The 12225-nt window shown below is 36.4% G+C and overlaps 1 protein-coding gene across 1 annotated transcript in view; it reads left to right on the forward strand.

The window, feature by feature from the left end:
- Positions 1-12225, forward strand: part of LOC123311362 — a 1278848-nt gene that overhangs the window by 248444 nt on the left and 1018179 nt on the right. The window contains exons 8-9 of the mRNA XM_044895271.1: positions 7273-7766; positions 8733-8940. Coding sequence (XP_044751206.1) covers positions 7273-7766; positions 8733-8940 — 702 coding nt within the window. The remainder of the gene's footprint in view (positions 1-7272; positions 7767-8732; positions 8941-12225) is intronic.

Consider the following 12225-nt stretch of genomic DNA (forward strand, 5'->3'; position numbering starts at 1 on the left):
TAGTTGATTTTTCTTCCTTACAGCGTTGATGAAGAATTCATCGTCACTTCCTTCAGTTTCTTGAACTACTTCATGTACCTTCTTGTTCTTCCTTGTGTCATAAGCATCACTTTTGCACACTCGAGCAAAATGATTCTTTCCATGGCACTTTGCACACGTTTTTTTGAATGCCGGACACTTTTTCTTTTCATGTTTATAACCGCAATAGTCACAATTTTTCCTACTTGCTTTCACTGCACTGATTGGACTATTCTCACCTCGATTCTCACTTTGTAGCACCTTCAACTGTTGCTTGCTGACTTCCCTCGCCTTACATATATCGATGGCTTTGTTGAGAACTAAATCAGGTTCTCGTAATAACTTTTCTTGTATAACTTTGTCATATATTCCAAAGACAATTCTGTCTCTTATCATTTCCTCTGGTTTCGTGTATCCAGTAGTCTTCACTGCAGTTTTTAAATCTGTGAGAAAGCTATCAAAACTTTGCCCATCTTTTTGAACAATACTATTGAATAAGAACCTTTCATATATTTCATTCTTTTTCGGTTCACAATGTTCCTTGAACTGCTTAAGCACACCTTCCAGAGTTCTATTATCTGAGAGCGGTGGAAAAGTGTTGAACAAATCGAGACCATCATCTCCTATCACATTCAAAAGAATTGCAATCTTTCTTTCTTCGGACTCCTCAATAAGACCACATGCATCCATAAAATACTTGAATTTCTGGTGGAACTTCCGCCAACTTTCCGCAATGTTTCCATCTAAATTGAGGGAGTCTGGAGGCTTGAAATAATTCTCCATTCTAACTAGATTGTTAATATTTCCAATATTCTCTTTCCAAGGCACGTGGCACATGTAAACCCAACCTCACTGCGTCTTATCTGTACAATTACCGTAAAAATCTTCTACTAGCCAGATTTTACAGCTACACCTGACACCATGTTTTATACTTGTTTGTCTGGATGAGGGCTCAATCGTTAAATAAAAATAAGAGGCACTGAGTTACATCAATTTTATTCATCGGTTAGTAATCTCCTTCTACATGCTAAATTTCTACGTGACGCTTTCTGTCTTCGTTACTTGTCACCGGACACCGTTGACACATATACCTTACTCTAACTTAAAATGGCCTCAGCCTAACATATACTATATATATGAAACAGGGAGGTCCTTGGAGTACTTCAGGCTATTTGAGGTTGTACACAACTCCACGGCGGAAAAAAAGGACGAGAGAAAAACAAATATACTGGCAAACCAACAAAAGAGTAATTAAAATAATTATACCTAAGACCTAGCCCATGTGTGAACCCTTTGAAAGTACTTACTAGCTAATACAGACTTCTTCAACGGACAGTCGGAAGCGACGCGTCTTTGTGGAGCCTGTAAAAATGACTGTTCTATGGCCGTTCCAGCGCCGAAATGGGACGGCGGCTGGTGACGGTAGTGTACATCTTCCCATCTGATACTTTGTACCTCAGACCGCAAGAGCGGCCGCGCAACGGCGCCGGCCAACTAAATCCAGGGTCCACCCTGGGGAACATGAGGATTCATTCATTTAAAGCTCGGTAACAGTAACTAATAATATGAACGTGAGAGGTTAACAACAGAGTTGAACTGGGAAATTCAATAACTGATTCAAATTGATGGGATGAGCATGAAGAGACAATAAATCAGCATTCATTATCGATGAGAAAGACATGAGAAAGTTCAATTCTCGTGTAATATAGGTACCAATTTCCACGTGAGAAAATCTAGAGAGGTCTGAAAATCTATGTTACTTGTTAAATATATAGTGATATACATATTCCTCAGGAGGCACATGAATGAGTTGGCTCGTGTGAACATATCATATCATATCAACTGAGTAGTACTAGTGAGGATTATAATTCTGTTTGAAGATTCTTGATAATCTTGCACGTGAACTTTATGAAAGCATGAAAATAACATGAAGATGGAATGACTGCCGGTGTTTTCGGCGAAATCACGTGATACAGTTAGACCAAATTGGATTGTTTTGGCTGGGTCATTTCAAGTCTAGGTAAGGGAATCTGACAGATATTTATCCGCATACAAAGAAACAAAACGTAAGTATGACTCTATGATAAAAAAAGAAAAAATTGAAGAATATAGAGAAATCGTCCAAAAGCTCACAAATAAATCCAAAACTGTCTAGAATCTTGTCAATAAATCATTAGGGAAACAACAAGTTCACACTGAAATCAAGGATGTGCTCTACTCTCAACAACTATTGGACAAATTTATAACTTTGTTAATGTTCAATCAGCACTTAATGATGAAAATCAGCCAAATGCAGAGTACGATTCTGATTCCATACCGCATCTTGAAAAATCATTTTACATGTTTGATATCACCAAAGAGGAGTTAATTGCTACAGTAAGAAAGATGAAAATGTCCAAATCTACAGGTTAGAATCGAAGTGATAAAACAATGTAGGTATACATGTTATAGCGGAACCTTTAGCCCACATAATGAACAGATCATATATGGATGGTGTTTTTCCTGAAGCCCTTAATACTGCAATTATAAAACCAATCGGCAATCTTTAAAAATGGCAATCCTAAAGATCCAAGTAGCTATCGTCCAATCTGTATTCTTTCTAACTCTGCGAAGATATTTGAGAAAGTACTGGCCACAAGACTCATAAATTTCTTCAAAAAATTAAAGTTATTTCCGCCAAGTCAGCATGGCTATATTTATGGAAGAGGCATAGAGACAGCAATATTATTCATCTCCATAACAACAGCATTAGAAAAAAAGGAAATGCCAATGGGTATTTTTTTGGATTTGTCAAAGGCATTTGACTGTGTGGATACAGAGATATTATTGAAAAAGCTAAAGAAGTACGAAATAAGAGATAAACAACTGAAACTCATCGAGAGCTATTTGAAGAACAGACCTCAGACTATAAAGGTGGTAATAAATGATAAAGAATATCAGTCCTCACCAAACTTAATCAACAATGGTGTACCTCAAGGAAGTATCTTGCGACCATTGCTCTTTTAAATTTACGTTAATGATCTTCCTTCAGTGCTGCGTGATTATATCTTTGAGAGACTTTTTGTGGAGCTTGTATCTTTTGCTGATGATACTGATGTTATCATGAGGTCCCCGTCATTTGTGTCTATTCTGGAGATGGTTCAAACAATCCTGGATGATATAGAGGACTGATGCGGCAAGAATCATCTTATGTTGAACGTGGCCAAAACAGGATGCATAATTTTCAGTACAGATAGATCTACAGCAGCAATCCCACACAGTATAAATGAACATATTACTGTTTCCGCCTCTGCAAAGTTTCTGTGAGTTTATCTGGACAATCACCTAAAATGGAACTATCACATTGATAATCTAGTGAAAAAACTAAACTCTCTTGAATATTCAGTGCGTGTTCTCAAAACTAGAATGTACTTACATACTTTAAAAATTGTATATTTTTCCAACTATCAATCTCTATTAGGATATGGCATCATTTTCTGGGGAGGAAGCTGCAATTCTGAATTTGTATTTTTGAGGCAGAAATCTATGTTAAAAACGTCTTTGAATTTAGGTTACAGGGAGTCATGTAGGGGTCACTTCAAAGAACATAATTTACCGACACTATATGGTTTAAACATATATTTATAGAGTTCTTGTCTTCATGTGTCTTCATCCTCACTATTTTGAGGATTATAGAAATGTCTACTCAAGGACTAAAAAAAGAACCTTTCTTTTATCCCTATCATAGCTTGACAATAACAGAGAGGTGTCGTCTTTATCTGGGAATAAAATTAATGAATGGACTTCCTGAAGTGATAAAAGAAATGAAAGAAATTTTCAAGAAAACTCTGTATGAGTTTATTATTAGGTTTGAATTTTTTTCTTTTTGTAAGTATGATCGTATTGACGATTTTCAATTTTATTGTATTTGTGCAATAATTCTCGATATTAATAAATATCTATCTATCTAAGGCACTGTGCGTTTCGCTCTAGGAAGATAATCATTCTCGTATCTCGCAGGTACGTCCTTGTAAATGTAACCGTTTATTCATATTTTACAAAGTTCAAAAAGAAACTCTTGCAGAGAAGAAACAGTAGGGACTGTTTACATGAAACATATTCCAAGTTGTTCATAACTCAATCGAGATGAAATATCCTTAAAAATTACTTAAATAATTCCTTTTCTATTAAAAATGAAGAATTCAAAAAAAATATCTTTTGTAGGGGTGAAGGCGGACAGAATGGTTCGTCAATATAAGAAGAAAATTGGCATTTCCTTCATAAATTATACCCAAGAAAACTTAATCAAAGCTGAGAACGATGTCAAAAGTCGTCGAGAAACTCTAATGCGAGCTGCGGAGTGCTACGGTATACCGAAATCAACATTATGTGAGGAATTTAAACAAAAAACATGGAAGACAACCAAAACTTTCTGAATCAGATGAAAAAAAGATAGTTCACAGAATAATGATATTGTCAGAATGGCGGTTTCCAATAAGTAGGAGCGACATTCGTCTTCTAGTTAAGAGCTTCCACGAGAGAAAAGGGGTGAAAATTGATCAATTCGAAGATAACTATCACGGAATTTATTGGTTTTATAATTTCATAAGAAGACATCGTAAAATTTTGACAGAAAGACTAGCCCAAAATATAAAAAGAGCACGAGCAGGCGTAACAAAAGACACTGTTACAGAGTATTTTGAAAATTTGAAAAAAGTCGTTGAGAATGTTCCACCAAGCCACATTATAAACTACGATGAAATTTAACAGATGATCCAGGAAGAAGTAAGGTCCTAAGTCGTCGTGGTTCAAAACGAATAGAAAGGATCATAGACTCGAGTAAATCTAGCATATCAATAATGATGGGTATAACTGCATCAGGGGCTGTATTGCCCTCATATGTCGTTTATAAATCAGTGCATTCATATCCAACATGGGTCGCAGGAGGACGTTACATGTCCTTCAGTGCTGTGAAGCAAACGATATAAGTTTTGTTTTATTATCACCTAACGCTACAAATCTTCTTCAACTGGATGTTTCATTATTTGCACCTTTAAAAAAATGGTGGAGATCTATATTGACCGCATGGAATTGAAAAATCGAGGTTGTATACCAAAATCAGAATTCCCTAGACTGCTACTGCAAGCAATTGAAAAAATTGGCAACATAGAACACAACATCAAATCGGGCTTTAGAAGTTGTGGAATTTTTCCGCTATGTCCCGAAAATGTTCTGAAAAAAATTCCAGATACGGAGGAAGACTTCATCGATCAGCCGTCCAATGAGCATTAGATCAATACACTTAAGGAATTTCTCTATGACAGCCGAGTCGCAGCTACTTGTTCTGCGAAGACTAAAAGAGGTAAAAAAAGTTGCTCCCGGTAAAGAAGTATCCTCCAAAGATCTCGGTTCAGGAAGCCCGCGTGAAAATAATTCAGAAAATTCTCGAGAATATGAAGAATCTATTGATGATGTAGAATATGATAATTCATCAGGTGATATAGAATGTGAGAAGGAATCCGATGAAAACGAATTCAATCCTAATAACTGTGATTACAACTACCAAATGAGTGATATCGACGAGACTGCTATAGAGATAAGAAATTATTTTATTTAAATTCACTTATCCTAATGCTTTGAATGTGGAATATTATGTCGGCGGTGTAACAGAAATGATGACTGAAAAAAACAAGAAAAATTTTCTGGTGAATTTTTCAAGAAAAGAGAGTTCAGAAAAAATAATATTATTTTAGCTATCCAGTTGCAAGAGACGAAAGTATTATTGATAATGATCAAGTCGTTAAAATTTCGAGGAAAGTTGATGATCTGCGGCGCCAAAGGTTCCATAGTTTCCTCAGTTGCCCGAAAATATTAAAATAGAATAAGTTTTTTTTGTAATGTTATTTCTAAGAATATATTTTTTTATTTGTTGAAAATGTTGAAGTTTTCAGAATATATTTTTATATGTTTCCAATAAAAATTTCAAACAAAATAAGTGTTTAATTAACATCCATCTCACCTATTTTGTATAGTTAAGAGATGATTTTGTGTCAATTTTCATCTAATACGAGGTTCGAAGACGTTTCTGACTCGAAATATACGTCCGTCCACCAAAACCCCTCCCATAGGGGTGAAGGCGGACACTCTTTACTACAAAAAAAGTGAGAAGCTAAAATTTCCGGATAAAGAAATGATTAGATAATGTTTGAGTAGTATCAATTAATCAAAAATTTTTTTTCAGAATTTTTCTGATCAGTTTATGAAAGTTATTCACAAAAATTTGGGGAAATCTTCCGACTTTCCCCCATTTTACGGTTCTAGTTCTAGCATCAGAATTGAAGGCTTTGAATAGAATTACTTAAAAGAGATGATCTGAGAGAATTTACATAATTAACACAATCAATCCAACAACGTTCAAAAATCGAATAATTTCCTCTCCGGACTGTTCTGACCTATCTAAGAATCGGACTTCTGCATCGCACATAGCGGTTGTTCAAGTACCATCGAATTTACACTCCATTGACATTTGGGAACTAGTCAGTAGCGTAGAAAAGAGCAAGGAGAGGACATTGCCCAATTTTCAATAGCAGCCCGTGCTCGAATACATGTGTTCGAGCTACAGACCTACACCTAAAAAGCAATTTTTTCCTTAGAAACCAGGAAACACACAGAAATAACATGAGCAGATATCTAAGCGAGAAGGAAATCAAAAAATATTTTGATGGTATTCTCCTATAATTCTAAGGGGTAGAAAAGGCTACCGCTTAAATTTGTTTTGCAAGAAACTTTTTTCCCCATTATTATTGAACTTTATGAATCTTTGATAGCATCTGCTTGATGAAAGTAAAGGTTTTCGAAAAAAAAATGGAACAGCAGGTAACGTGAGTTGTATAGGTTGCAATTATCTACGAAATTGAATTAACCAAGTAGGCATATTATATGATGCTGGTGATAGAATGACCGTTTTGGTCGAAGTGGCAGGTTTGGTTGGTCCGACCAACATACCCAGCAATCTATTTATATCATGCTGACATTACAGTGGAACACAATTAAAAGTTTTTTCAATGCTTTCTCGCTGCCCACTTTCGTTTTTGTGTGTTTTCTGTATTCTGAAAAAAAATCAAAATTGCTTTTCAAGGGCCCTATTCAGAGGGCTTCATTTGAGCAGGTGCTCAACATTTTGACAAAGAATCATCCATTGAATTTACTATTCACTCACTACATTTATATTAGCATGGGTTATTCAAACTCCTATCAATGAGTTTTTTTCTTCAGGTTCAAACTGAGACTCCATCGCAAACAACTGAAAATTCCAAATCAGAAGGAACACAAGCTGGTGGTACTCTTCAGAATACAAAAATATCATCAACCGCAAATCGAACCCCATCACGAGATAATCACAGGCTAATGAACAACAAATCATTCGATTACTCCGACGTGGACATTGTGGACGAAGTCGAACTTATGTCCACGCATCATCATAATATCATCAACAATAATCTGACGAGTAGTAGGAGAACGAAATCGAAAAGTACAGAGGATATGAACAGGGAAAGTGGTATGACGTTAGACAGCAACACCCTGAAGAAAATGTTGAAGCCTATGGCTAGTCTAGAAAGTCCGGTGACGTCACCCGAAATGGGCAGAAAAAGGTACAACGGACATTTCCATAGACATCCAAACAATTTCAATGGAAGACATTATGAACATGAAAACCATATCCATCCAAGATCGGCCATGTCACAAAATTCCAGATCTGGTGGCTCAAGGTAAGTACAAATCCTATATTCCTTATACGCCACAACTATGGGGTAGTTCAGATATTCCCGAACAGTACAGCCAGTATTCCCAGAGACGATGACCATTGGCCTGGTCGTTCCGGTCTGATTTTCTGTTATTTATACCAGGATGATACTGAATATGGTCGTGGAATTGTTGATTTGTCCAAACCTATGTCTTAGGAATTTGAAGAACTATTGTCTGATCACATTGAAGTCGTCGAACACTCTGCTGAAACTGAGTGGCCAACATTTACATGGGAGACACCAGAACGAGGTCAACCATGATTACGTCGAGATGTCTGCGTCTAACTGTTGGTTGACTTACGGAAGGTTGTTTCCCGAGACGAAGGGCTTCAGCATTGCCATCCAAGATCAAGTGATCCCAACAAGGAACTATAGTCCATTAAAGAATGATTGACATCTCGGGTGGCAATTGAAAATCGGATTTAAGTTGGTAATAGCACATAAATTGAGATTTTGTGTTGAGGAATTCAGGTTGATATTGTGAATAAATCTTGATCTGTAGAACTCTTATTTATATGTGTATCTATACTTTGGACATATAGAAAAAAATTTTCTTTTGTCGAAAATTCGAAATTTTTTATCGATTTTTACAAGATGAGGCCCATATCTTATCTGAGAAAAAACTTGAGGTTATAAGGAATATATCTAACGCAAAGGTTTGAGCACTCCATCACTCTCCTATCAAAATGTATGAACCTCGCAAATTCGGGACTCAATTGTGAACTGCCCTGTATAATGTCGAATTCAGTTTTTTTTTACCACGATAATAATAAATGCCTAAGTCATTAACCTGTATAGCTAGTATTTTAAAATCATAATGGCTATGAAATAATTTCTTGTCTAGTTTCGATACCTATCCTTTCTCGATTATTATTTTTGAATAATCCTGTTAATTCTTCCTATGATTGTGAAATGACTTTTCTGTTTCAGATCCTCTCATGAAATTGGTCGTGGATTTCCTGGTAGAGGGCTGTACTTAGAATTGGAAAGGGGTGCCTATGGAGATATATCTCCTCCTTCAGACAACGTTATCTTTGACAATCAGTGCTATGCAACTACTCCCAGCTCAAGTAATGGCAATTCAGATCCCGAACAGTCAGGGCATTATCATATCAGAGGAAGACAACTACATCATCAGGTGAATGAAGTGTAGATTTTGAGAATCCGAATTTTTGAAAAATTCTCGTTTGAGAACAAAAACTATTTTTCTGATAAGTGTTGAATGTCATACATTTCCGCATGACTGCAGATGACCAAACTACGTGGACCTCAGTTCTGTCAAGCAGTCGACTACACATAAGTTAACATTCTCCCTTAAGTCTAAGAGCTAGCAACATTTACGAGAAAGAATTTTAGGAAGGCTGATTGTTGTTGCTGATAGTTATCCATCAATCTTTCAAAATACCGTTTTGTTTGACACAGATACTTGCAAAGTGAATGATCGCTGAAAAGTGATGAAACCATTTCATGAAGGACGAAATTTTGATATCATATCAATATATAAATAGATAAAAGGAATCAATTCAAATGCATAACACTCACTGATAATTAAATCAATAAATGTAACGTTCTGAATCGAACTAACGAACAACCATCCCTTCGTCGACAGAAATTTCATTTCGTCGACAAAGAGTAGATACTGACCATTACGGTCTCATTTGACCTCGTCAGAGCAGCATAACTCCTTCGTCAACGAAACTTAAATGAATTTGCGGCTTCTTTTATTTGATGTCAGTAGATATTAGTATAGATAGATATTCATGAGTCAGACATGAAATTGGCAGACGTCAATTCGGTTGCTAAAAGGAGGTAGGCGCTCACGAATTTTCAGAATACCACATTTAGATATTCAAGACTGGATCATGAAATTAGCAGATATCACTGCAGTTGATAAGAGAAGGCGAGTTCTTACTACGTTTTCGGCGAGAGAACCTGCTAATTGAACGATATCAAATGAGTCGAGACACCATTTTGCCGAGGCTGAAATTTCTTGAAATTTTTGGGATTATTCATTTCGCAAGTGGCTGGGTTCGATGACGAAGTATTTTGAATGTTTGTGGTCGTCGGCGTTCTTTTAGGAACCGAATTGTTGTCTGCCAATTTGATGGTTGGTTCGTTAATATCTAAGTAATTTAATATCAAAATTTCCGCCTTCCTGAAATGTTTCTCTATTTTTTGCGATCATTCATTTCGCAAGTGCCATAACGAAGTATTCTGAAACTTTTAGGGCGTCTGCCATACTTTTAGCAATGGAACTAATGTCTGCCAATTTCATATTCCACTCTTCAGTTATCATCATCATTGTAATGTATTTGCGCATGTTCCCCTCTCATCATATGGAGAAGTGTGGGGAAATGCATATGATGGTAAAAAGAAATAAATCAGTTAAGAAATGATTGTGCATTTGAATAGAACTCCTAATAACCTAGTAATTATTAGTAGAGAATTTACAATCATCATCATCATTCAACCCTCTGCGTCCACTGCTGAACATATTTCATGTCATTATCAATACCTTGATAATGTTGTAGGTATCCAAATTTACGCCTTCCTGAAATGCTTTCCTCACTGATTGGCGGTCATACACTTCAAGTTTGAAGGCGACTACCCACTTTCAGCAAACTGATACCTGATACCTGCCAATTTCATGTTTCACTCTCGGACAATCTGGATATAATAATAATAATAACTGTTCCTTAATGGCCATCGACCGAAGTCCTTCAGCCTGGTGAATTATACGAATACAAAATTTCAGTTTTTTCACTGCAGCTCAGATAGTCTGTCCATCACACTTCGAGTTGGAAATTTTCTGTGTGGGTTAGTCACCGGGGGGTCCTTGTGGAACATGATTTCGACATCTTCTATTTCTTTCAATCTTTGTGCAAATCTTCTATTCAGTTTCTCTAGTCTCTCCTTGATTGGCTGTTTGTTGGCTTTTTCATATAAGAGTTCATTTGATGGGTTGTGGAGTTTATTAAGTGGGTGTCTCAGTCGAGTTATGATTCTTAGTGCTGATCTTTCTCCTACTTCTATATTTCTCAGTACCGAGTCCGCAACGTTTGTATATAATGGATGTCCATATCCTAAAATTGGTCTACAGATGGTTTAGTAGATTTTGATGGGATTTTCCAAACTTGGGCTATGTTAGAATTCAATTTCATATTGGCCTTGTTTTCTACTTATATGCCTAGGTATTTTATTGATGGAGATGGTGATATGATGTTGTTTTCAATCTGGATTGTTGGTGAATTTGGACGTATCTTATGATTGAATATTATCAGTTTTGATTTGCTTGGGTTAGGTTGAAGTCGCCATTTGTGAAACCAAGAAACTAGACTGTTTGTGTAGAGTTGTAGGCCTTTCGGGCATTTTTGTTCTGTTTTTTCGTGTGAAATAACTATTGTGTCATCAGCATACTGTAGAAGGTACTGTGATTGGCTGGGTGCATTATATATGTCGCTGCAGTATATGTTATACAGGAACGGGGACAATGGTGAACCCTGTGGTGTGCTCTGCTCTGGGGAGAACCAGGAAGAGGTCGTCCCATTTATCTTAACTGTCAGTTTTCTTTCTTTCAAGCATTCCTTGATTACTTTTATGAGATATTGAGGAGTGTCGAGTTGGTGTAATTTAAACAGTAGTCCTCTGTGCCAAATGCAGTCTGGATATTATAATCTAGAAATCCTTAAATAAATACTTGGCTCCTTTGCTATATTTTCCTTCGCAAGTGCCTTGTAAAATAACGCAGTATTTTGAGACTTTGAGGACGTCTCTTCTTTCAACAGCCAAATTAATGTCTGCCAATTTCATATTTTACTCTTGAATATCCAAATGAAATAATATAATTCCTTCTTGACACTTTTTGAAATTCTATAATTTTGTCATAAAAAATGGCTTCTGTCATGCATTCAGCAACTGCTGAAACGTCTGCTGAAAAAAAATTCATATCCTCAACCAAATTGTGTTTCAAAGTAGATATAAAAAAATTTCTCTTCCTAAAATGACTGCGAATTCATCATTTTGGATGTGATGCGCACTATTAAACACAAGTTCTTTCAGCTGGCAGAGGTATCGTTTTCTGCTCGGGTGTGTCCAAAAATCATACATGGAAGAATCAGCCTTTCTAAAACTCGTTTTCCTTCGAAGTTGCTAAACTCGGTTCATCTAAGCAATGAACTGTCAGAAGACCTAAAAGGCCTTTCAAAGTTTAATGCGTAGCCCTCTGAAAAAATAACAACCGAGCTTTTGGCCATCATCACTATGATGAAAAAGTGAAAGATGAAAAACTTTGAATGTTTGGCTGGCATCCGTTTGTTGACTCCGTTGATTTTGGTTCGCAACAAAGTGTTATTCCTCTTTGCAATTTTTCACCCTATTGATAAGGGTTGGAAACCTGAAGCCTTTGCCTACGGTTAACAGTTTT

The sequence above is a fragment of the Coccinella septempunctata genome, chromosome 4 (genome assembly GCF_907165205.1).
Source record: "Coccinella septempunctata chromosome 4, icCocSept1.1, whole genome shotgun sequence".
NCBI classification, from domain to species: Eukaryota; Metazoa; Arthropoda; class Insecta; order Coleoptera; family Coccinellidae; genus Coccinella; species Coccinella septempunctata.